Source organism: Solanum verrucosum, unplaced genomic scaffold (genome assembly GCF_900185275.1).
Source record: "Solanum verrucosum unplaced genomic scaffold, falcon-dt-bn FXZP01000060.1, whole genome shotgun sequence".
NCBI classification, from domain to species: domain Eukaryota; kingdom Viridiplantae; phylum Streptophyta; class Magnoliopsida; order Solanales; family Solanaceae; genus Solanum; species Solanum verrucosum.
In genome coordinates, this window is record NW_026020129.1 from 8,157,406 (window position 1) to 8,183,514 (window position 26,109).

The following is a 26,109-nucleotide window of genomic DNA, read 5'->3' on the forward strand; positions in this document are numbered from 1 at the left end:
ATCTATCTAAGCTTCTTGTGTGCATCAAAATTACTCATTTCCTATGCTTATGGGGTAGAAAATAGTACTCTGTAAAAATTAATCAAAGTGTGTGTAAGCTGACGATTCTATATTATTCATCTTGGAATTGATATTGAGATGTGACTAATGACCAACCCCCAACCCTACCCCGCCCCACTCCAAGGAGGAAAAAAAAACTTGATGTGATTGGGTGATTATTGCTATTTGCTACCCAATAATATTCCACGGGCTGGTGCTTCCCAAGTCTTTGTGGGATTTGACTTTATACTATATTTGAAAATTTATTTCTGGTATAATATAATTTGCAGATAAATAAAAATAACATATCTAAATAATATCCGTCTCGTTTCCATTTTCCGGCATTAATTCTTTGTCGGATTAAACTTTATTATTTGAAAAATAAATTGTAAATTGTAAATATTCTAAAATAAGACATATCAGGTCATTTGGTAGAATGTGTTAATTAATACTTATATGTATTAGTTATAGTATTATTTAATCCTTTGTTTGATAGGATATTTAGTCATGATATTATATGGTGTTTAACTAATACATACCAAATCATGATATTAGCAATACATGAGCATAAAACATTACACTCTCTGTTGGATCTAAATTTATTTTTGAAAAATAAAAGAATGAGATTTATTTATGTTTAGCTTTGCAAATATATATGAATGGAAATATTTGTGTTAATATTTTGAAATTGAAAAAATAAATGTTCGGTTGTTCCGGCTGTCAGATCAAATAAATATAAAAATAAATGCTTCCACCAGTAGATAAAAATTTGATTACTAAAAGCCAAAAATAAAATAATGTTACAAATTACTTCATCCCTAAATATTAAAAATAGATATTCTATTCTACTTATTCAATTTAGAAAATCAATACAAGTTTATCATTTTCTTCTCATACTATATACCCTTGTCATTAAATGATTATATCCAGTATTAGTAGTTAAATTTTTATTTCCAAAGTATAATTAATAAAGCTAATTTAATAAAATATTTTTTTAATAAATACTTTCTTAATAATAATATCAAATCAAAATGAGTCCGGTAAAATAAAACGGAGGAATTAGTCATTATACTCCTCAAAAAAACTGATAAGACATGAATAATTTAGTTGATATATATATCTATATATATATCTTGCATGTAATTAATATTATTCGATAATCTTCTCTATCGTATCAAAAATTATAAACGGCACATATAAAAGATCAAGAACTAGCAAGTATGCGTGTTAGAATTATGCGAGTGCGAATTTAGAAACCAGGCTAGTAAAATTTGAACATGTGTCTTCCGTTCAAAATTATGTGACATTCAATTTTTTTTAATCAATCTTAGAAAATGATATTTTTTATATTAAGTAAATAAATTAATGTTTTAACTTATAGTCCTAAAAAATATCTATTAATTGTTTCTGACCAAATATATACAAAAAAAAATAATTTAAAAATATCAAATACGTTCACATAAATTGAAACTAACGATCAAACACATATGTTGTGCTAACCTTAGGTCGAATAAGTCCATCGTTCTGAAACTCCCAATCAACAATATAATCATAGTTTCCTACTGATGCTGCCATTCTCACCACTAATGTCACCTTTGGCCTTACTTCTCGTATCTGTCCAAAGTTGCATGCAAAACCAACAAAATCAATACTATCAAACAATATTTTTTTCAGAAACAAATGTCATACAACACTTGTTCTGTGCTGACACATTAACAAATTTACTTTTCTTGGTTTTCGTGTCCAAAAACCCTGATTAAAACTCGGATCGTGCACTATATGAAAACAGTCTCAGCACTGTACCACTACCATATCGACAAATTTAAGTAGTACACAAACATTTTTGTATCATTTACTTTTTCATAGTGAATAAAGTTGAGTGTATTTACTATTTGAAAAAAAAGTGTGAAATTATTTACCGGTAAACCAGTAATTGGACATTCAGCATGTCGCCATCCAATATCACCAGCATATCTTTCAAACACACAAATCATATTGGAGCGCACATATGGTGTTCCATCAGCTGCCACAAAAACACCATCCATATAATACGCATTACGAGGACAATCATTTAACGGGTCAAGTGGCATCGCTTGTAACCCGAACCCGTATTCACCTGCATCTATATACGTCTTAAAATACCATGCATCTGATGGATCCATGTAAGGTACAAACAACTCCGACGTAAACCCTTTATACATAACATTCCTCATCTTCCCCGTATTTGGATCCTGAACCATGGCCCGGGATATAATAACCCCAGCTCTCGGGTCCGGCTTGAGGTGAAATTCCCAATTTGCCCATTTAACTAGATGATTGTTCTCTATAGTGAAACTTGGACCATTTGGTTGTTCGATTGATATTGGTTTGAGCAAGTTTATTTTTTGTGTGTTTTTTTTAATACGAGAGTAGCGATAGTCTGTGTTGGCAGCCTTTGGTATTGGTATATTCTTTCCTTCATTGAAAATTTCGATAACTTGTTGGGTGTCTAAATCAAGAAGTACTGTTAATCCTTCAATTGGTCTCATATAGAAATTGATAGTGTCCTTCAATGTATAACATTGTACTTTAATCACTCTTCGTTTCTCCTCGATTTTTCCTGAATATAAATTTGAATTAGTCAGACTCAAAGTAACGATATACTAATATTTTTCAATATAATTAACTCATTTCGCTCCTCTAACTCCGAATTAAGGACACTTACCATACCAACCAGTGGAGATGGGTAGACATGCCAGGTCAGCCAAATCAACGCCACGCTGGATAATCGAACGGTTAAAATCAGAACTAGCAAACGGGGCAGAAGTGGCAGTGATCATATCCTCGATCGTCAGGATCGGGTAACCCGAATAACTACCCGTTTCACGTCGGGTCACACGACCCGTTTCAATATCCACAGAAAGCACGTGCACGACGCCGAGCGCACGAGCAACGACGGCCGCCTTCCGCGGCGGAAGTCGGTGACCTTTCCGCCAGTTCAACACCACCTCCTTCTCCGGCTCTTCGAGTACAACAGAGTGAAGAACGCAACCTTTAATCCTAAATTCCGCAATTGAATTAACGATTTTCTTCACTTTTTGAATTTCTCCGATTGTCAGTGGGTCTAGAGGATGATTGGGGAAATCGGCATAGTGATTTTTAGAATTTTCCGGTTGCCGGAGGAAAAAGGGCTTTTTCGAACTGCACCACGGGGAGTAAGTGGTGCAGTCGAAATGCTGATCAGTTGTGTGAGAAAGCGGAGATGGTAAGTTTAAGAAAGTGAAAATTAAGAGCAAAATTATACTCATGAGGAAGAAGAGATTTCTTCCTTCCATGGTTGGCTATTGATGTTTTGAGTTTTTGTTATTCTTGTGATTGTGGGAGCTATGGTGTTTAAATACATACACAGAGCTAGCTAGATAGAGAAGATAAAGTGACGTGTAAACTTACGTATGGGAAATGACTTCATTGTGTGGTAGTGAATGATTTGCTCTAATCAGCTATCGTTAAAAAAAGAGTTGATTGATGATTGCAAATGGTGTAATTGACTTGGAACTAGAAATCAAATGATAAAATCTTGAGCTGAAACATAATTTATACATATAAAATTAAAATTTAATGAGTTTCATTTTTAATTTTTTTAAAATATTGAACTTGTTATATTGTTAATAGTATGAAGTTAAATTTAATAAGCTTAATTAGAAGACTTCGACTTCTACGAGCAGCACAAGAACAAATTTATGCTCTATCATGGGTACACTCTTAACTACTCCATATTCTAGTTTCTGTTAGGTCAAGGACGGCTCTTGCCTATGAATTTTTAGGCCAATGCCTTAATTTTTTCATGAAAAAAAATAATTATTTATAATAAAAAGTATATATATCATATTTTCTTCTTCAACACTCATATTATTTATTCTTTTTAACTCCTTCTACACTCTATTTCTTCAAATCTTTGATAGTTAGAGTAATATTCTGCCAAAAATATGAATCAATAGCCGAAAAGTGTTGAACAAAGTATATTACAAATATTTTTTTATTTCTTTGTAACTTTTCATATTAAAGTAAGGTATATCAAGTTGTCAACTTTTTGAATCAGATTCTATGATTTTAACTCTTATCTTTATTTAAAATTTATCAACTTATTACTTATAGAACTATATTATTGATTCATATAATAATTGTCTCAATAAAATGATGTTTTTCAATGTTGAATTGATAAAGTCTTGCTTAAAAATAATAATTAAAAAAAGTATTTGAAAAAATCATTTATAAAAAGATATTAAAATTTCAATTTAGGCCTCGAATTATGTTGAGCCGCTCCTGTGTCAGTTTCTTAAGATAGATATACATATATACACATAATTTTTCAGAAGTTAACGAATGTATGTGCACATTTAAATTTCTTTATTGGAAAGTTCATTAAAAACCATAAAATTTCGTAGATGCCAAAATACTTTTTCAACTTTTTGGACTGAATATTGATGGTGGGGTCCTATGATGGAATCTGAGCTATGTTTTGATGTGTCTAAATTCCAATTACTACATACATCCACCAATGAGTAACTTGCATCCCGAGTTCCACCATTTGTGGAAACCCATGCATGAATAAGATAAAGATAAGATATTTTATGAAAGGAAAAATCTTTTTGGCCAGAAAATTTGGCAAGAATTTAATCAGAATAATATTTTATCTATGTGATTTTACTTTTTTAAACATTTTTATTCTTTTAACTTTAATACATTTTAACTAAAAAATGAAAAAAGATCATTTTTTAATTTTCTGGCCATTTAGCACTTCCCTTTATGAAATTAGTGAATGAGATGTTTCTTGGGCTATTCCCTCCGTTCCATTTAAACTGTCACTTTGGGTGTGTTTGGTAAAATGTTTTCCAATTTTCTCATGTTTGGTTGGGTTAAATGTTTTGGAAAATGTTTTCCAAATCAATTCATTTTCCTCAAATTTAAGGAAAATGACTTCCCTTCAAAACTTAAGGAAAACATTTTCCAAAACACTCTTCCAACTTCCAATTAAAAAAAAAATTTGTTGAAAACATCAATTTATTTTGTCCCTACCCTCAAACCAACCCCCCCCCCCCCTAAAATAATAATAATTTAAAGCTTGTTTTTAAATTTAATTTTTTTACCCACCCTCACGCACCTCCTACCCAGCCCCCCACCCCTACCACCCCCCCTCCCATTTTATTTTTTTTAAGTTTGTTTTTAAAAAATATTTTCAACTTCAAAATTTCATTTTTTCACGCTACCCTTGACCCCCCCCCACCCACTCCTTACCCAGCCCACCACCCCCAAAAAAAAAATTTAAGATTGCTTTTAAAAATATTTTCAATTTCAAAATTTCATTTTTTCACCCCTACCCTCGACCCCCCACCCACCCACCCACCCCCTACCACCCTCCCCCAAAAAAAAATTTAAGTTTGTTTTTAAAAAATATTTTCAATTTCAAAATTTCATTTTTTCACCTTACCTTGACCCCCCCTCACGCACCTCCTACCCAGCCCCCCACCCCACCCCACCCCTACCACCCCCCCCAAAAAAAAATTTTAAGTTTGTTTTTAAAAAATATTTTCAATTTCAAAATTTCATTTTTTTCACCCCTACCCTCGACCCTCACCCACCCACGCCCTACCAGCCCCCAGCCCCCCCCCCCCCCCAAAAAAATAAAATAAAATTTAAGTTTGTTTTTAAAAAATATTTTCAACTTCAAAAATTCAATTTTTCACCCCTACCCTCAACCCACCCCCTACCCCCTCCCCCCACCCCCAAAAAAATTTAAGTTTTTTTTTAAAAAATATTTTCAATTTCAAAAATTATTTTCTACCCTAGTAAAAATAAAAGATATTTCTCAAAAAAAAAATATCATTCATAAATCAAACACTAAAAATCTTTTCCGGAAAATATTTTCTACTCACCAACCAAACATGAGAAAATAAGTCAAAAATCAACTTGTTTTCCAGGAAAACATTTTCTAGGAAAACATTTTACATGGAAAACATTTTCCTTCATACCAAACACACCCTTTAGCTCAATAAATTATTAGGGAAAAGTTATTGAGTAACAGAAACATCCTACTTACATCGAGGCCAAGGTGATGGATCGAGATGATCCAGGTCGAAGTTATAATTGAACGTGCTGGTTAAAAAATAATAACATGTTGTTATATCTATTATAACATTTTAATATGATAATAAACATTTGATCCTAATACATATAAGCATTTCTTATAAACTTAGGTAGATCATCAAAAGATCAAGTAAACTAGTTGTAAATTTGTAATGCCCCTTTTAGCTTCTTCTTTTTTTGTTGGTGTTTTTTGTGATGGATTTTCTTCTTTGAGAAGATCAACTTTGTTAAAGGAGTTGGTTGGGCCATCAATATTCATATCCACGTAAAATATGATGAAGTGACCATGGGCCACACTGATAACACTCTCTGACACTAGTAAATATTTATGGCTCAAATATATCACTATGTCTGTGGTTGGTGATTTCTTGTGGATTCTATTTTTCCATCGTAAAAATTATATAAATGTTATAGTGTTAAAAGTTAATTATATTCTATTTCTATTTTTTGTAAATTATAAAAATCTCTTAAAATTATAGGATCTTGGTTATCTCAGGAAGTTTGCAGATACATAGCTCACAGATTGCGAATGATACATTACTTAATGGGAGAGATATATCATGTATCCGAGATGAGAGAGAAGTATTCGAAAGGGGATATGGATGTATCAGGAAGAGGGAAGGGATGTATCCGAGAAGAGATTTTTATAAAAAAATATTAATGATAGAAAATTTTAGATATTATGATAAAATAAGATGTGTATTTTTGTAAAAAAATTATTTTCCATTAACGTTCTAGAGAGGCCCACCTATTTAAGAATTAGAATTTTAGAATTTTTATTTAAAAAAAAAAAAACTATATTAAAAAAAGTTACAATTCAAATTATAGTGTGATAGACTCATAGTTTGTATCTAATTAAGCTAGTACTGACTATATATTTTGGATTAAATTTTAAAAATTGATCGTTAAATATTCATTTATGCTCGTATATAGAAGCACTTGTTCTAACTCTTACAGAGTTGAGAGGAGAGTCTCTCATCTCGTCATTATTGACGTTGTCATCGCTCGACTTGGATTTGAATTTTACTGAAGGGTAAACTTTTTTCATGTGAAAAATTAAAATTAAAATTCGGAGGAAAATTTTCCTTTAGGTAGGTGCAGAACTAGGGGCCTTTTGTATTTGAAAACTTGGGCCTTTGGATTGTTCCATAGAAATTGGGCCTTTTGGGCTTGTGTCCAACATTTGTTACTTATCAGACCTTCAATGGGCTTCATGTTGAAACTAGTAGTACCTCGGCTCGAAAACATCGACGTGGGGGTTGCCCGGGGGGATATATATCCGATTTTGAGATTACCATTTAAGTCATAATTATAATATAAAAAAAATTGCAACTTTGATCAGTATAGAATTAACTTTAGATATGTGCGATCAAAATTATTATTAAAAAAATTATATTTGAAGTTTGATAATAAATTTTTGATATTTAAAGTTTGACTTGTCGAAAGACTTTCAATATTTGTACTTGAAGTTTGACTTATCAAAGCCAAATTTATGACGTCACTTATCCATCAAAACTAATAAAAAAATTTAAATTCACCAGATTTAAATAATAAATCCACCCTAACAAAATACATGTGTAACCAGAGGTTTGATTGACTGCATCAAAACTGAAATATAGAACCCTATCCATTACGTTTGCTAAATATTCTTAATTTAGAGAATGTGATATCATCAAAACTTTGAAATTTGAAATAGTTACAAAAGAAGAAAAAAGAAAAAAGAAAAAATTAAAGTTATACTCTCTTTAGTCCATATATTAGTTATCGTATTTACTAAAAATAGATGGTTTAAAATATATTCTCTGTAGTCCATGCTTTTATTTGCCCACAATACATTTTCATTTTTACTCATCACTTTTACTATATCAAAAGAAAAACATATTACTCCCTCCATTCACTTTTATTTGTCACATTTGAATTTGACACACCCCTGAAGAAAACAATAATTGGCATGGCTTTTACCGCACTACTCTTATAGTTTGTGTTTAGTATTAAATTTTGAAAAATAATTTGGAATATAAGTAATTAACATTAAAGATAAAACATGAAAGAAAATAATTATCTTTTCTTAGTATGTTTAAAGTGACAAGTAAAAATGAATTATTTTTGTTGGAAATTGTGGACAAGTAAAAGTAAAGAGAGAGTATTATTTTTCACGTGAAAATTCAAATCGGACAAATAAAAATAAATAAAAGAAGTAATTATCATTTTAAAAAGCAAAATGTAATAATTAATTTTTCTCCACTTTTATTCTTACTCAATAAATATGCAGAAAAATTAATAAATGATGAAAAACGAGAATAGCATTAAGCAATATATCAAAGAAAATAATTTTTTATATTAATATTTTCTAAAAACATATTAAAAAAAACATGACAGATAAAATAAAACGGAAAAAATATATGGCAACTTGCAAGTTAAGAACGTGTCAAATTAGCAATGCCGTATTCAAATATACTTTACACAGAGGAGCAGGTGGCATAATTTGGTTTAGTATGACGAAATATATTTACATAAAAATTAAAAAAATACTTTCATTTGAAAGAAATAAATTTTAGACTTTAAAAAAAAATAAAATCATTTGGTATCAAAAAATTTGTTTGAAATTTGATCAATCCTAACTCAAATTTGGGAACCTAATTCATGATAGAACAATTCTATCCATCCAATTAGGACTCTCGAGTCTTAATAGCAAATTAAGCAAGGGATGATTTAGTCAACGAAGTTAATTTATTTGAAATTTACATATAATTTTCTTTACTTAGTTTAATATAACTCTTCTATTGTTTTGACTTTTGATATAATATAATACTACCATCAAAATGATATTTTCAATTTATTCTAGAAACATGACACTAGCTTTTCGATCCAACAAATTACTAGGAAGTAATCACAAAACGATTTTTCAAATGGATTTTTCCCCACTGGTAGTTTATATATTCTTTATAAGAACATTCTTGAACAATTAGGTCTTGGGTCTATTTATATCTCCGCACTCGAAGTTGAACATTTATTTAATTTGAAGTTTTTTGATTTTATGTGTTATATTTATGGATTAGAAGGTATCTCATTCATATAGTTGTTCAATTTAGGAGGTTCACATCAGATTCAACTATGGTGTCATGCCGAATTAAATCTTGAATTTAATTTATACCTCCAAAACAAATTCAATTAGAAAATGATAGTCAAACTTTATAAGAAGGCCCAAGAACCCCTACACCAATGTGGAAAGTTCAATCATGATCAAATTTACACTTTAAAAAATAAGACATTTGCTTTAGACCCTCAAATTTGAGCCTCCTTATTTTCTTTGACAATATTAATATTATTAAGTATTCTTTAGTTCATTTATAAGATTAATTTTTTCTTTTGCTCTTTCTTACTAAATGTCGAACTCCTTATCAAATAAAAATCGAACAAACAAATAAAATGAATGAAATACTGTTTATAAAAAAAAAAAAGAATAATTTTGCATCTCAAAGCAATTTTTTAAGAAATATATAAACCACTTTGCATTTTATTTTTTTAAATGAATTTTAAATTAAAAAACAATAAATATTACTACTTATTTAAAAATTTAAGTCCTCCAATTTATTTTTGAGTCTAGGTCACAAAGTGTTTGACGGTTTGAGCAGCCCTGGATCCATTTGAAAAGTAATTAAATCAATTTTGTGTGTCATAAATTTCTAGATTAACCATTTTTGGGTCTATATATTATACCTATATATATATATATCATGTAACTATATTTGTTTGATAATGAAAAAGTGAATTGGTGGCTTACATAAGACTACCTTATTTGACCTTTCCTTTTCTGTTGCACGTTAAAGGAAAAAAAAATCCATTTTATCAGGAAAATAATTTAATAATCTTTAAAAATATTTAAAACGAAAACTCTAAGTAATAGGATTATCATCTTTAAAAATATATATAAAAAGTACTATTATTTTCTAAAGACTCTAGTATCGATAACAGAGCAATAAGAAACTCTTTGATCTAATTAGACTGGTAATTAGTGTTAATACAAAATCCATGCATATGTAAATATATGTGCAAATTCATACGTTTTTTATTCATACTCTCCTTTAAAAAGTAGTACATTTTTTCTTCAACTTTTGAGACTCAAAGCTTGAAATAGGAATAAAGGTTCATTAATCGAGTAATTAGCATCTTAATTATGCCAGCTTATGAAGATTTTATTTGTAATAGTAACCTAAGTAACTAACGCCTTTTGTATTCACAAAGTGATTATCATTAATTTAATATAATGAGAAAAAAAATCACATGTTGGTACATTTAACACACAATTATATTGTACCACGTTACAAAAATCAACATATTTGATAGATTAATAAGAACCATGATTTTGTTATGAAATATATTCACTTTAATTTTACACATGACTGAGCATTTAATTCACGAGATTTTTAACTCAACACAATAATTATCATTAATTTCTTATTATTCACACAATTAAAGAAATCTTTTCTAGCTACTGGTTGGATTTCCATTTCATTGCTACCCAAAACTTTCAAATAAAAGACAAAAAGTATATATATATGGAAAATCTTTTAAGAAGTATTTATTGGAAAAAGTTGATGTTATTGTGTTTGAATATTTAGGGGCAGATGCATATTTACTAGAGAAAATAATCTCTTAGGATTACTTACCAATTGAATTGATGAAAATATATTTTTTTCCAAATATCTTATATATAAATATGAAAATCTTTTATATGTAAAATAGAGAATTTACGTATAAGAATATTTTTTGTGGGAGAATTTTTCTTTTGAAGTTTGGAGACACTTTTCAATTGTAATTTTTTGGAAAAATATATTCATTTTTTAAAGACAAGATAGAGTTTCTAAAGAAAACTTTGCAAAGATTTTTTTTAATCTTTGCAAAGATTTATAAAGATATTGCTTGCTTTTTTTATTTCCTAAATTTATGAGAGGAAATTAACCAACAAATAAGATTACAATTTCTACACGTTATTATAAATATATTTTTTCCATATGAAAAAGTCAATAAAAAGGGGAGACCCGTTAAAGATACTACCATAAAAGATCATTAAACCAAACGAAAATTTGACACGTAATCCCATAAAGCATTCATATTCTACAAATCTTTTTAAGGAAAAAAAATACATAAAAGTTCTACTCTCTGCCCTCAAATGAGACACTCTTTTCTTTTAGATTATTTCATAAAAAAATATCATTTTTTTAAATTATAATAAAAAATATTTTAATTTCAAAATCTTGCTTTTACAATAAAGAAAAAAGTATTGAAAAACATTTCTAAATTCGATGTAAATTATTAGTTTCATTATTGAAATATTGACAATCTAAAAAATATATATCTCAGATCTTATAATATAAGTGAGAGTATTTTCAATACTTCTCTCGTCTTTTTATTAAGAGCTTCGTACTTTTATAAGAATTTGAGACCATTTGTATAACATCTGGTAGATTAGGGATTTAACTAAATTTAATTAGTTGAGTAGAAAAATATTTTTAAGATTTTTAATTTACATTAACTTTAAGGATTATTTAATTTAAATCATTTTTTTAATTTAATTTTTAAAAAAATACTAGTGTCAAGTCAAATGGTACCCGTAAATACGAAGGAGGGAGTAATATTATGTTTGTCTTTTTACTTTCCCAATAACATTTCAGCACCTCGCCGGCCCGAAAGCCCATAGTCACTAAACCTGTTCTCCCCATCGGACTCTGTTTTCAAGAATAAAAAATTCCAAAAATTCTGAGTTTCAATTGAAGTTTTCAAGCTGAATCAATCGGAAAAATCGAAAAAGTTTCAATCTTTTTTGTGTTTTTCATCTATGTAAACACCAGAAAGGATTTTCTTCACTTGTTGACTTGTTTGAATTTTGATCATCACTGGAAAAAATGACTCAATTGAAGCCCATTCTTACGCATTTGGATTCCATTCCTTCCACCCCAGGAAAGTTTAAGCCTGATAAATCTTCACCCTATAATCTTTATCGTCTCCGTTTTCACCCTACTCTGTTTCCCAGGTTTACTCTTTGGTCCTTTTTTTTCATCTTTTTCATCGTTTTGCTCATCTTTTTCTCGTCTCCGACCAACCCCACCGCCGGAAACAGCCGCCGGAGTCTGAAAAACTCTCTTTCGCCATCTCCTGCGCTCGGCCCGAATTGGGAGCGTCGGGTTCGGGCCTCGGCCCGACCAAGGTCTAAAACGGGCTTCACCGTTCTAGTCACTGGTGCTGCCGGTTTTGTGGGGACCCATGTGTCTCTAGGCCTGAAACGCCGTGGAGACGGCGTTTTGGGGCTGGATAATTTTAATCAGTATTATGATGTCTGGCTGAAAAAAGCCCGACAGGGCCTTCTTGAACGTTCAGGGATTATGGTAGTTGAGGGTGATATTAATGATGCTGTTTTGCTGAGGAAGCTATTTGATGCTGTTGCTTTTACACATGTCATGCATATGGCAGCTCAAGCTGGAGTTAGATATGCAATGCAGAATCCAGGTTCTTATGTTCATAGTAATATTGCTGGTTTTGTTAGTTTGCTTGAAGCATGTAAAATGGCTAATCCACAACCTAGTATTGTTTGGGCTTCGTCAAGTTCTGTTTATGGATTGAATTCAAAAGTACCCTTTTCAGAAAAAGATAGAACTGATCAACCTGCTAGTTTGTATGCAGCCACTAAAAAGGCTGGTGAAGAAATTGCTCATACATATAACCATATATATGGTCTTTCGATTACTGGATTGCGGTTTTTCACAGTATATGGACCGTGGGGTAGGCCTGATATGGCTTATTTTTTCTTTACAAAAGATATTTTGAGAGGGAAGGAAATCAAGATTTTTGAGACATCTGATCATGGTAGTGTTGCTAGGGATTTTACTTATGTTGATGATGTGGTAAAGGGTTGTTTGGCAGCACTGGATACCGTGAAAGAGAGCACAGGGAGTGGGGGAAAGAAGAAGGGTGCAGCACAATTGAGGATTTATAATTTAGGTAACACAAAGCCGGTGCCTGTTGGGAGACTTGTTAGTATTTTGGAGAAGTTGTTGAAGGTTAAAGCAAAGAAGAAGGTTATCCAAATGCCGAGGAATGGGGATGTGCCATTTACGCATGCTAATATCACTTTGGCACATACGGAGCTGGGATATAAGCCTACTACTGATTTGGAAATGGGGTTAAAGAAGTTTGTAAAGTGGTATGTTAGCTACTATGGTTCGAAGAAGAAGAAGAGTTCTTGGTGAAGTTCTTAAACTTGGTGTTGCGTTGTTTCTCTCTAATGTTTCCTGCGCGTTGATGATACCTCTTCATTGATTTGCCACATTGTTTTAGGTATTCTATTTGTAGGTGATCATTGTACATTCTACTACTGCTACTACTAAAGCATGTTTGATCTATCGACCCTCTTATGGTGGTTTCATGTTTCATTAATCACCATACTTATAATACTTTGGATTAAGCTCTGGCTTATTCGATTTGTCAGAACTGCTATAAAGAGACATATCTGTTTCCCTCTACGTTCAGTTTTATTCGTCCTTAATCAGTTTACTAATATTCAACTTCAAGAATGATAAAAATAAGTTTTTAAACAGGCTGTGATGAAATTTTAATGTAGTCGGGACTCAGGAGTTGATAACTTTTCATTTGTTTCCTCCATTTACTTTGCTAGGATGCCTTGATATTTATTTGCACATCCTTGCTTTGTTGTAGTTGTACCTTCCCCTTCGACTCCCTTAGAGTAGTTTAGATTTTTCATGTCATTACTTTAGATAGTCTGTAATTTGGAAATTTAGCTTTTCCTATAATAAAAGAACTAGCATTTCATATGGTCAATATTGTTAAACTCACCAGTAATTGTGTATTACTGTGCAATTTTCGTCCATCTTTGGGATTCACTAGCTTGTTAAGACCATTTTTCTATGGAAAAAGAATTTTGTATGTATCTTAGTGGAAGTTCTGTCTTTATAGATGGTAGCATCAGGCTCTTTTGTTTTGCTTGCTTATTTTCTTTCTCGTTGATAGAAAGCAACAAAAGTTGTAGTCTTTTTAGCCCATTCACGTGTTTACATGACTTGACAGCTATGGATGGACATTATTTATTTGGTTTTGTCACCATCAAAGTAGGTGCTGGGCCTGACTCTAATCTTGGAATTTTGTTTCTAAGGAACAAAATTATTTGGTGGAACGGGGCGAGGGCTGTGCCAGATGCACAATCTGCTCTTGTAGCCAATTCTGAAACGACATTTTAGGATCCTTGTACTTGTTTAGGATGTAATCTCTATCAGTCAAGAAATTTTATTTTGAGCTGCCTTTTATAGGTGTTTTCCTCTTCTTAACTAGTTAGGCATCACATTATTCTGCTTTCTATGGTCTGTTACGCTTTCTCTATCATTTATTATGCCTTGGTATACCTATATATTGTCTTTTTTAAACTGCCTTGTTATGTGTTACTCAAGACGAGGGTCTTTCGGAAACAACTTTTCTATCTCCACGATATAAGGGTAAGGTCGGTGCACACTAGCTAGTCCTATACTGAATTGTCTGTCTGCTCTTTCCCTACAGGAACTGGGTTCCTGCAAGGGGTGATGAGGGACTCATTTGGTGTCGTATAAGAACCTTTAGCTTCGTCATTTTGTGCTATGACTTAGTTTATTCGTCAGATAAATGTTGCAGATTAGTTGAATTAACTATGTTTGTTGATGCAAAAAGAGGAAATAATCGTCTTTTTGCATAGGAACTGTTAGATTGTTCTTACATTAGTTGAGCGACTGAGTTGTTGTCTTATATAATTTTGGACAAATTCTCGTCTCATGAGTTAACTTTTGGAATTGACTTAAGCTCCCGAGCATGAATAAATCATTGGGTTCGACGTTCATAGGCTTATGATTTGTGAACTAATCGCCAGATTTTTCATTGTAAATGTCAGTTATTGCATACTTTGGAATTACAATTGTCATCTGGAATTATCAATTGAGGTGAAAATGGAACATTATTATTGCCGTAAACTTCTTGTCCCCTAATTAAACTTGGCCAATATGCAGGTTTGCCCAAGGTTCTAGACAGTTTTTGATCTGAATTTTGTGGTGCTTTTGAAATATCCATTTTCGAGTTCGACTATTCCAATTTAAGTTAATTTCACTATTAAAGCCGACTTTATTCCTAGGCTCACATCCAAGTCCATAAATTGCAATATTGAATATTTCAATATCGAATATTATTGCACAAGTTAGTGGAGGACATCAATTATATTATAATAAAAACAAAGAAAAACATTGGAAACCAAAATTGAAACCATACTTCCACCTCCTAAAAGCATGAGAAAAAAAAGGAAAAAATGATTATATATACAGTGGTGGACGCAGGGTTCTCATGAAGGGGTGTCAATGATTGTAATAAGAATAAAAAGATAATTATGAAGCCATTAGGGCTTAAACACACAACCTTTAGGAACTTTTGCAACCCCTTAACCATTATACTAAACCTTCCACTTGACTTAAGAGAGTGTCAATACTTATATATATATATATCGTAAGCTATAAAATAATGGCTAAAAGTGGAGCGCAATTTATTACAAGAGAAGATAAACATCGACAAAATTAACTAGCTTTTTTGGAATGCAATAAAAATTTATGATTTCAAATCAGGTTGATCTGAATTTGAAATTTAGTTTGAACATATAATTTGTATTCTTTTCAAACATGAAATCCCTACCAGTTATGAAAATAATAATAATAATAATAATAATAAAAAGAAATTAATTCTTATACAACCTTACCAAATGATCAAATTATAGCTCCTAAACAAGATATCATATTAACATAATGCGCCGCATTAATAAATTGTATACCTATAAATAAATATTGCAATTACAAACTTTCAAATACATATAATTTTATAAAAAATAACTTATATATAATTATCTAATATAATCATTTCACATGTTACAAACTATATTCTCTTGATTAAAACTTTTAAGGGTATTTTACTCCTTTAGCTAAAGAAAGAAAACAATTCATTGCTATATTGTTTTTATTAAACATATCAATTACTGATTATTAATTTCAATAATTTTATTTAAATATAAATAAAATTAATTTTAACATTTAAAAAAATAATAATTTAAATCTTGAATCGTACGGCTAAAAACTTATCAAGGAAAGAGGGACCCATCCACGTGTTAGTGTTTCATTATTGTTAATCACCATTCAACATAACACAGCTCATTACGCCTGTCTGATTTTTTTACGAAGAAATTCTATAGACCCAAAAACCCAAAATAGAGAGGAAGATGAGTTTTTTTCTTCTTATAGAACAAATTTAAGAACTTTGATGGGAGTTTATGTGCAGTGAAAGGTGAATATATCGGCTATGAAAGGAGGTGTCCTTTCGGCTCCTGGTGATTACATCTACTTCAAGTCTCAAGTTCCTCTTCATAAGATCCCTGTAATGACTGATTTCATCAATTTTGAGTTTTTTCTGATTTGGGGTTTCTTTGATTTTGTTTAACTGTTTGGTTTCTCAAATGGGTCTGTGTCTTTTTTCTATTTGATTGTGTTTTGCTTGTTTTCTTGAATTTCAATGAATCTGAATGTATGATCATGTTGTGATTTGCCCAATTGGATAGTTGTTTGTGATGTGTTTTTTTGTCTGTTTTGCTTGAATCTGCTGTGACTGGTATGTGGCCAATGAGCATCACAAGTAAATTGGCATGATAGCTGTTGTTTATAATAGAAAGCATGAAGTGTGTTCCTTGTAAGTACTGGATAAGACTGAGCTTTTGCTCCTGATAGATCAACTGAAATCCTTTAAGTTGCTTATAGTTATCATTTTTAACTCCGAAACAACTTTGCCCTGAATTGACGTCATGGTAATTGTAGTGCTGCCTTTATCAAACTCCCTGTAATGCAGATCAGTTTAGTTCCTCTCAATAGAATTTGCACTTTTCTGGAATTCTTGCAAATCCTGTTATCTTGTAGTTGGTCTGATTTTTTTGTATGTGAATAATGTTGGAGTGTGGATGTGTTTTCCATCTAAGCCGAATTTGTTTGTATGTGAATAATGTTGGAGTGTGGATGTGTTTTCCATCTAAGCCGAAGAACTTCTCGTGCTAATCACAATGGGATGGGAAATCTATGTTTATATTAAGATTTTTTTTTTCCTAAACTTTTGGTCCTGGACTTCATTCTACTCTTTTTGCTTGCATATTGATGATTTTACTAGTAGGAAAGACTACCATCTTTTTTTAGATGAAGAAGATGGCTACTTTCTTGAATTTGATGTTGTATGTTGATCTTAAGTTTTTTCGGTCCTCTTTTAAAGGTCCTTGCAATTATTGTAAAAATTGTGTTCAATTCTACACATTTGACTTTGATTGTTGTTTCGACTAGTGAAAATATGATGTTGCGTTCCTTGAGCTCATTGACATCTAGTTTTGAATGTGAAATTTCATTCACAAACAAATTCAGCTATTTTGGTGACTGACCTTCTTTATTTAGGTAATAGAGATGCATAAATGGACTATTTTCCTCCTTGTTAAATGTATTATTATTCTTAACACTTTGATCTGTTGTGTAGATTGGATCAAAGCAGTGGCGATATTATGATTTTGGCCCGAAAGTAGTTCCCCCACTCATTTGCCTCCCTGGCATAGCTGGTACCGCTGATGTATATTACAAACAGATAATGTCATTGTCTATGAAGGTAATGAGGAAAACTCCTGATTCTTTGCTTGTTTTATCTAGTTATTGCTGAATTTTTGTGTATCTTCTTTGAGAGTGATAATGACAGTGAAGAACGGGTCATATATGTGGTTGTAATTGTTTCACTCATTCATAAATATATATGAATGTAAAGGATCAGTTAATCACTTAAACTTGCATCCGTTATGTCTTTCCCATATTACTTACTATGGTACTTCCAAAATTAGTTAAAGGTACCAATTAGGGTTTCCAAATGACTAGAACTGTGTTAGAACCTATGTTGCTTGGACTCTCTAAATATGTTGTTGCAACTTGCACACAGATCCTCTAGAAATGCACTTCTTTTGGAGGATGCGACATGCACCGGGTGACATTTTTGAAGAGTCTAAGCAACATAGGTTAGAGCAAAATATGCACTTTAGTAGTGCCGAAAACTTAAAATCTATCATTAAGCAGATGGAAGGAATATAATAATGATATCTAGTGGTTGGGATTATCACTAGAAGGTATCACTTGTGAATGAGTCTGTCTCTGTCTCTGTCTCTCTCTCTTGATCTTTCTCTCTCTCCTTTTAATTGAGACCTTACTTAAATATGAGTTCCCGAATTGGGATGTAGATCTAACAACAGAGGGACTGGCAATTCATCAATTATTTGATTGATCTCTCTGCTCTTAGATGAAAAGTTTTCAACAGCAAATGAAAAATTCTATTCACAATGGAAGTGGTCTTTGATAAGAACATGGAAAGACGTTCCAATAAAAGCTCAGTAATGCATCAAGTAGTGTAAGTGATAACTACTGCAGTGTATGAATTGTAACAGAAGTTGCTCTTCATTTAATGATTTTGCTGGTCAAACTAAGATCTGAGAAAGCACTGGTCTGCACTGAATCTTGGAAAATAGATAACGCTTGCCCCATCGGCTTGCCCTCTTTACTACATGGACTAATATCTTTTTTTTTATAAGGTAAATGTATTTACATGGACTACTACCTTATTCTTCTTTTTATTTTTACGAGGTAAATGTATTTACATGGACTTATCGTGTCAAGTGATGACACTAAGCAAAATAGAATTTTCCATTTTCTAAATGACGTTAGAATCTCTTGCAACATAATTTTAGGATTTAACTAAAGACAATTTCCATTAGTAGGGGCTGAAAGGTTCTCTTTGCATGTTACAACCTATGCATATATGTCTCTTTCCACGATATATAGCGACTGGATAATTTTTCTATAAGACTACCCCCAGATTCAATTGAAGGAAGCTAACATTTTCTGGTTTACTTTCTCAGGGTTACCGTGTAATTTCTGTTGATATTCCGCGTGCATGGAACAACCACGAGTGGATTCAAGCATTTGAGAAGTTTCTAGATACTATTGATGTTCATCATGTATGTTCCCTTAATGTCAGTGCTTACTTGATGGCTACAAGGGGTGTACATGGGGCGGTTTGGTTCAGTTTTTATCAAAACCAAACCAAACCAAACCAACTATATCAGTTTGCTTTTTTTTTTGGCACATGAATACTGTTTCAATCTTAATTTTTGGAGTTGTAGATAAAGTTTTAATAAATCAACATATGTGTTGTAGTAATTTCATGTTAGGGATCAAGTTTTAATAAATCAATAAATGTTTAATAAATCAACTATACTAGTTCAGACTTTGATTGTTCTTTCAATCTTAATTTTGCAGTTTGGTTTGTGCACCCTACAACGTAAGCCTAAGTATGTAGTGATACCAATCATGTTAGGGATCCAGGATTAAAGCAATAAAAGTAAGAATGTGTGTAAGCTAAAAGAAATATTAAGAACGGAAAAATCAAGATAGATGAATTTGAGAACGAGTTCCTTAATTCAAAGTGGATCAAGAAATCTAGAATGTCAGGATGAGCGTAAAGTCATAAATTAATTCCTAACAACAACAATTAACCTAAAAGAACTAATCACCTTTGATAGAGAATTAATCAAGAAAATAGGCTATGGAACCCACCCCCCATTAGAGTATCAAGAACAACATTAGGCAAAGACTTGTCACCTTTCTTGAATACCTAAAAGTAACCTAAGTTTTAAGAAGGAATTAAACTTACCGCCTTTAAGTTGATTCTTGAAGGTTGAAGAAAAAATTCAAGAGCACTCACAGCATGAGTGCAAGGGAAAAATCCTCTCAATTCAATTGACAATAATGTATCTATAAATAAATAAACAATATATGCTAAGGGGCATGCAACACCCTCCCAAAAAGGCTAGGAAATTAATCCAATACTACTTTGGGCAACAAGTCCTTTCGGAAAAAGAAATTTAGTAAAACCTACTAGAAAAAGAAATTAGGAGATTTTGGCCAAGGAAACTAAAAAACATGTAAAAACTTTCTAAGAAATAAGGAAACTTTGACCAAGAAAACAAGTAAATTAATGTCACACTTCTTTCCAAAGCTACTTAACAAAATAAGAGAGAAGTAGCAGATGACATGGAATTCCACACGCCCATCTTGGTCAAGCACACATCTAAATAGGTGTGTATGTTAGCTCTTTGAAGCATGTATTTAATTTTGGGCTCCTCTTTGGTGTGTATTTTTTTTTTCTCAAAAAAAAATAAATCCTCCTCATCTTGGACTTGACTTGGATCATGAGATAAGTGTAGCACTTAGTCAAATCTTCCCCGACTAGTCTCGAGCTCTTTTTTCACAATAAACCGGTGTTGCCAAAGACGCGCTTAAGCCCTAAAGCAAGGCTCAAAACAAGTTGAGCTCTCCGCCTTGCTTATGTGCGCTTCAGTGTCGTCATAAAGGCTCTAAGACAATCTTTTCCTTGCAAATGAGCATTTCTTGAAGTGGCGACACTAAACAAATGGTATTTCACTTTATCGTAAAAAAATTCAATTTCTTTGTCCATATATTTGTTGTTCATGCTTATGTATATTTATATTTGCACCTTTTTTCATTATAGCCCACGCTTTATTTGCTCTTTGCAATTAAAGCCCCAACCGACCTTAGGGCTTTTTTGCGTTTCTTTTCGCTTTTGATAGCACCAATAAACATCTTCTTGATCTCACGTTGAAGTTCTTGAACTTTGTCTAGCATCTCCTTAGCCTACAAGCTCAATCCAAGTCCTTTTTTGGAGTTATGCCTCCAGGGATGCTATCATGTAATGTGTGCAACCTGACTAGTATTATTTATATAGGAGATGAGCAATTTAGAATTAGTAAGATGCACCTATTGACTTTCTTGATTTGTATATGCATTTAGATAAAGTATGCAAAGAAGTGCATATAAAGATACATCTATAAGTTTTTTTTTTTGATCAGTCACTTGTTTGATATTGGTTTGATTATAGTGTTGAATCATGCATTTCAAATTTTTTGTTTGGAATAAAAGCAGAGATAAGTTTGTTCATGATAAAGGAAGTAACTGATGTATTAAACTTGTCCTACGGCAGATTCATCTCTATGGAACAGCCCTTGGAGGCTTCTTAGCACAACTTTTTGCTCAGCATCGTCCCCGGCGTGTTAGGTCCTTGGTACTTTCAAATACATTTGTGGAGACCACTAGTTTCTCAGCTTCAATGCCTTGGGCTCCTATGTAAGTTTTCATTTTATTTATTTTGCATATCATGAGAGCTGCTAAGTTGCTGTTATAGCTCATATATGACTGATCAGCATCGATACTTTACAACTTCTGCATCTATTTGATAACCTATAGATGATCTAATATCTTTTTGTATATGTACCACATCATAATTCTTGCATCTCATTGTTTTTATGATTTTAGCTGTGTAGCTCTTCATATTTTAAAAGATGTTTTTCTTCTATTGTTGGTTTCCTACTGCAGTGTTGGTTGGGCTCCTGCTTTTATACTGAAACGGCATGTGCTTAGTGGAATTCGTGATAGTCCCCAGGAACCCTTTATTGCAGACTCTGTAGATTTTGTTGTTTCTCAGGTAATGTTAAGCTCAGTTTTTTGTTATATTACAGCGGTTTTATGTCATTCTTACCACAAATTGTTTGGAAAATTCCTATTTTCAGAAAGCAGCTGTTAGCAGTATATTGAACTTATAGTTCTTCCATATTTCTTTTGCTGCTTCAGAGTTGGCCAGATAGATGTTTATGCATCATATTTCTTTTTTCAAAAGAAAAAGTGTAGCGATCTTATTCTTATAACATATACTGTTCATTGCAGTTGTATGGTATTCCATTTTGCACCTTTTTCTCCTCTTTTTTCAAACATTATCAGAAGAAGCTCTAGAAGCATGTTAAATACTTTTGAGACAATAACATATTTAACCTGCTCTTTCTCCCAAAACTCTTCCATACCTCTTTTAATTTTTTGTCCAGAATATCAATTGGATGCAGATTTTCCATTACATCCTGTCAGATGGTGTCATTTTGCTACCTTTTGAGTTGATCTGGTTAATGTAACACTCTTGCTTTCTTTGACTATCTAGAATTTGGATTTCTAGCTTCAAGCTGCTTAATTTGTAGAACATGTGATGCTTTCGTATGCTACTATTTCACCATGAGATACTTGATGACAATATTTTGAAATGCTACTCATGTATCTTTGTTGTATGTTTCATTGCTGTACCCTGTTCAAAGTGTAACTGGTCTTAGTTTTTTGTTTTTGATAGTCCTCTGATTTTGTTAATCCTAATTGTCTATTTTCTTTCAGTTGTTCAACTGATAAACTAGACCATCGCATATTCACCATGTTTTTGATACCACAGCTATTTGCTTATAGAAAAAGTTGACTCACTTATTCTCATAACTTGTGAATTCGATTTGGATGCAGGTTGAGACACTCTCAAGAGAAGACTTGGCTTCCAGATTGACATTAACAGCTGATGCTGCATCAGTTGGACCTCTTCTTCTTCCAGATTCTTCCATCACTTTAATGGATGTATGTGTCTAATCTGCAAAGTTGTTTTCTGAATTTTTTTTAGATAATAAATAAATTGTTGTATGCGTAGTCAACATGCCTCAACTTTCTCATTGTTTTGGTTTTTTAAGTGTATTGTCTATAAGTCGACACAAATATATTTTAACTACATCATACTGTTAGAGTGTTAGTACACCATGTACTTATTTACATCTTTCCTCACAAGAATTTTAGGACATTAATTATTTAAGTTCTGGATACAACCGCATTCTGTTGCTCTTGCGATGTCACTTGTTTTTTTACTTTCCCCGGGACTTGCTTATTTCAAAAGTCATGATAACCAAGACGATTATTTCTTGCTTGGAAACAGACTGCTGAGTATAAATTTTGACCTTGGGAAGTCTGTAGCTCTTGGTGTAGAGATTTTGGTCTTTCACCTCTTCACTAATCATCAAAATAAGGAAACCAACTACTTGCTAGGCATCAAAAATTTTCCATTCACTATTATTTGTAATCTTTTCTCACTAGTTGACATTTTTCGCTTTAGGTAGGAGAGTTCCACTTACTTCTTCCGCACCTAGTGGGATAGGAATGTTTGATCCAAGACCTTACCACATAATTTCAGCATTTACTTTTAGTTCGGATCAACTGGTTGATTGTCATCATTAAAATTATTTTGCATGTCTGTAAGGATTTCACGAGCGCAAAAGAAACTCTTTAACTCCAAGGGAAATGGACCTGAACAAAGCTGAATGGATATAGAGGATTCATATAACCAAAGCCCAAGTGATCTGGAATTGAGTTGTAGTTAATTGACTGCTTGATTTGTTTTCCCCAAAAAGCTGTTAGCATACATATGTAGCTCATGACCATCCTGAAAATCCTCTTAACTTGTCTTGATTAAAAAGAAATTGGCAAGAGTTGGAATGAAATGGGTTCAAAATTAGAATAGAGCTTCATGTCGGGGATTCTTATAATTAATCCCCCCCCCCCCCCCCCAAACTAGTTTGGGGATTGAGGCATAATTGGTTGATATTATTGTCCTTTTGCTATGTTACTAGTTTCTTTCTTACAAAAGTCACTAAAATAGAAATTGTCTGATGGGCTTATTCCTATTGCATTGTAATTTTTGTTTTGCGAAGACAAATGACTATTGTGCAACCCCTCAATCACTCAAAGATCAAGTGTGTGAAAGGTATCCTGGCGCGAGAAGGGCATACTTGAAAAGTGGTGGTGATTTTCCATTTCTATCAAGGCCTGATGAAGTGAATCTTCATCTTCAGGTATAAACTACTTCTTGTTGCTTGTTCATCCAAACATCATTTTCATTTCCTTTTTTCTTCTTTTCTCATTTTAGAATTCAGGTCTACTATTTACGAAGAGTCTTTCAAGGTTGAGTAATTTATAAGATAGAATAATATGTTGCAACTAAGTACTTGGTTGTATTTTCATTTGAACAGCTACACCTGAGACGTGTTGGTGTTGAAGCTCGACCTGACTTGATCCCTGGTGCCCCAAAGGATGGTAGTGGTGGAAGTTCCAACGAGCCAAACAACGGAAGAAAGGATGCTGATGATTCATCAGAAAATGATAAAAGAGACTCAGAAACTCCTCCTCCTGCAGAAAGTGCAGAGCCCCCCTTGGCTCCAGAAGCTACTGGTTCTCACGATTTAGATAACCAACTCCTTAAGATGGCCAAACTCTCCGATGACATAGGTGAATCTGTCTCACCTCCGTTAGAAAATTCATTTTTCCGTGACAAGCAGAACTTACTAGTCTCGAGAGCTCTTCTAAACGTCACATGTGAGTTTTTTATTCTTAATATGCTTCCCCTTTACTTAGGGAACTGTACATTCACTGGAAAAGTAGCTGTTATGTAGGCACTTGATGGGAGAGAATTTTTGTTCTTCAGTTTCTTTTTGTACATTATGGGTTGGAAACGTGTCATTGCAAAGACACTATGATATTGAAGACTCAACTTTGTGTTGGAAAACCTTTATATACCATGTAGCAGTTGCAAATCTTTCATAGTCCCAGAATGTTGGATTCGAGAATCTAACGCAAAGTGATGTTTGTTTCAGCAAATATAAGTTTGGGAATCTTCCTCCTTTTTGTCTCTGCGATAAATGTTTGTTTGAGGGATAGAGATTTTTGCGAAAACTGGTAACTTTTCTGGAAAGTTTCTAAACTCAGTGTTTCAGATTTTGCAGACTCAGCATGGGTTCTTAGGGGGATTTCCCCCCATAGTTGTTACTTGAATAGGGGCGGAACTAGTGAAGAAGTTGCAGGTTCGTTTGAACCCAGTAGCTCTAGCTTAGAGCATGTATGTGTTTAAAAAATTCGCTATATAAATACAAATAATAGATCTTGAACTAAGTTAATTAGCTAGCATTTGGTCATAGATTTTGAAATTTTATCTTCAAATTATATTGGTTGTGGTAGAATTTCGAGTTTGAACTCAACAACATAGCGTTTAAATGTGGGTACATGGCGTCCTATGTAGAAATTCATGTCTCTATTTGTTCAACTTTATACAAGTTTAAATGCCTTAACTTTAGCGTTTATGTACTATGTCAAAATAGAAAGGCACAACTTTGTTGAGACAGATTTAGTTGTCCTACTTATTGACCTCTAGTATGATTAAAAGGCTCTTTTTATGAAATGAAGTGACTGATTAAATGCCTTTTAAAAAGTTAATCTAAAGATGCCAGCCATAACTAGTTTAGTGTGAAATGACTATAATTTGTTAATGGAATACCAAAAGTAAAATTCAAATCAGACAGAGATTCAGTCTTTAGATCTTAAATCTAAATAGTAGAACCTCTGGGGTCGCCCAGTGGTTTGAGCTTGGGACTTTCATGTTGGAGGTCTCAAGTTCGAAACCCCTTGCCAGCGAAAGTAAGGGGTTTGCCTTCTGGGTCGAGCTCGTCGCACCAGGCTTGCCTAGTGCGGGTTACCTCTCCTATGTGGTTTGCGAGCTATTGCGTAGGAGCGGGGGTTTTACCCTGTGTGCACCCAAAGGGTAGCGGCTGCGGGTTTCCCTTGTCATAAAAAAAAGATCTTAAATCTAAATAGTAAGGTGTTTGGCTTAGCTTTCGAAATTTGGATATATGGAAAAATAATTTTTAGTTAGAAGTACGTAGGAGCAGCAAATGGCGGATCAGGTGAGATATGGGTGGGTTAAAAACGTGTTAGAGAAAAATGAATATAAAATATTTGATCAGCTCATATTTAACATAGATAGGAAAGAGGTTAACTAGCTATACTATTCATGGCTTTAGAAATAATTAGGTGAGACACAATTTAAAAGTTAAAATAAGCTTAGACTCTCAGAAAATAAGAACTCGTGAAAATAACAAGGGTATTTAATAATATG

At 32.5% G+C, this 26,109-nt stretch overlaps 4 protein-coding genes across 12 annotated transcripts in view; 3 read left to right on the forward strand and 1 right to left on the reverse strand.

The window, feature by feature from the left end:
- Window positions 1–26,109, reverse strand: part of LOC125826137 (primary amine oxidase-like) — a 177,032-nt gene that overhangs the window by 30,811 nt on the left and 120,112 nt on the right. For 2 of the 9 annotated variants that reach the window (XM_049505452.1, XM_049505446.1), the window contains exons 1-3: window positions 2,744–3,382; window positions 1,959–2,638; window positions 1,540–1,653 (exon numbers count right to left, since the gene is read on the reverse strand). The exons of 1 other annotated variant lie outside the window; for it this stretch is intronic. In XM_049505452.1, the coding sequence (XP_049361409.1) occupies window positions 1,540–1,653; window positions 1,959–2,638; window positions 2,744–3,353 (1,404 nt within the window). In that variant the 5' untranslated portion in view covers window positions 3,354–3,382. Of the gene's footprint in view, window positions 1–1,539; window positions 1,654–1,958; window positions 2,639–2,743; window positions 3,383–26,109 lie in introns of those variants that run through there. 6 more of the 9 variants (XM_049505449.1, XM_049505445.1, XM_049505454.1 and 3 more) reach the window with 6 other exon arrangements.
- The window catches only part of LOC125826167 (ATP-dependent Clp protease proteolytic subunit-related protein 2, chloroplastic), a 231,171-nt gene that overhangs the window by 14,502 nt on the left and 190,560 nt on the right, over window positions 1–26,109 (forward strand). The gene's annotated exons all lie outside the window — the stretch shown is intronic.
- Window positions 11,845–13,682, forward strand: LOC125826161 (UDP-glucuronate 4-epimerase 5-like). Its single transcript, XM_049505474.1, has one exon. The coding sequence runs from the start codon at window positions 12,069–12,071 to the stop codon at window positions 13,407–13,409; it is 1,341 nt and encodes a 446-aa protein (XP_049361431.1). The 5' UTR covers window positions 11,845–12,068; the 3' UTR covers window positions 13,410–13,682.
- On the forward strand, window positions 16,381–24,792 carry LOC125826162 (uncharacterized). Its single transcript, XM_049505475.1, has 8 exons — window positions 16,381–16,608; window positions 17,740–17,865; window positions 19,157–19,255; window positions 21,298–21,440; window positions 21,690–21,798; window positions 22,647–22,754; window positions 23,876–24,016; window positions 24,194–24,792. The coding sequence occupies exons 1-8, from the start codon at window positions 16,534–16,536 to the stop codon at window positions 24,611–24,613; spliced, it is 1,221 nt and encodes a 406-aa protein (XP_049361432.1). The 5' UTR covers window positions 16,381–16,533; the 3' UTR covers window positions 24,614–24,792.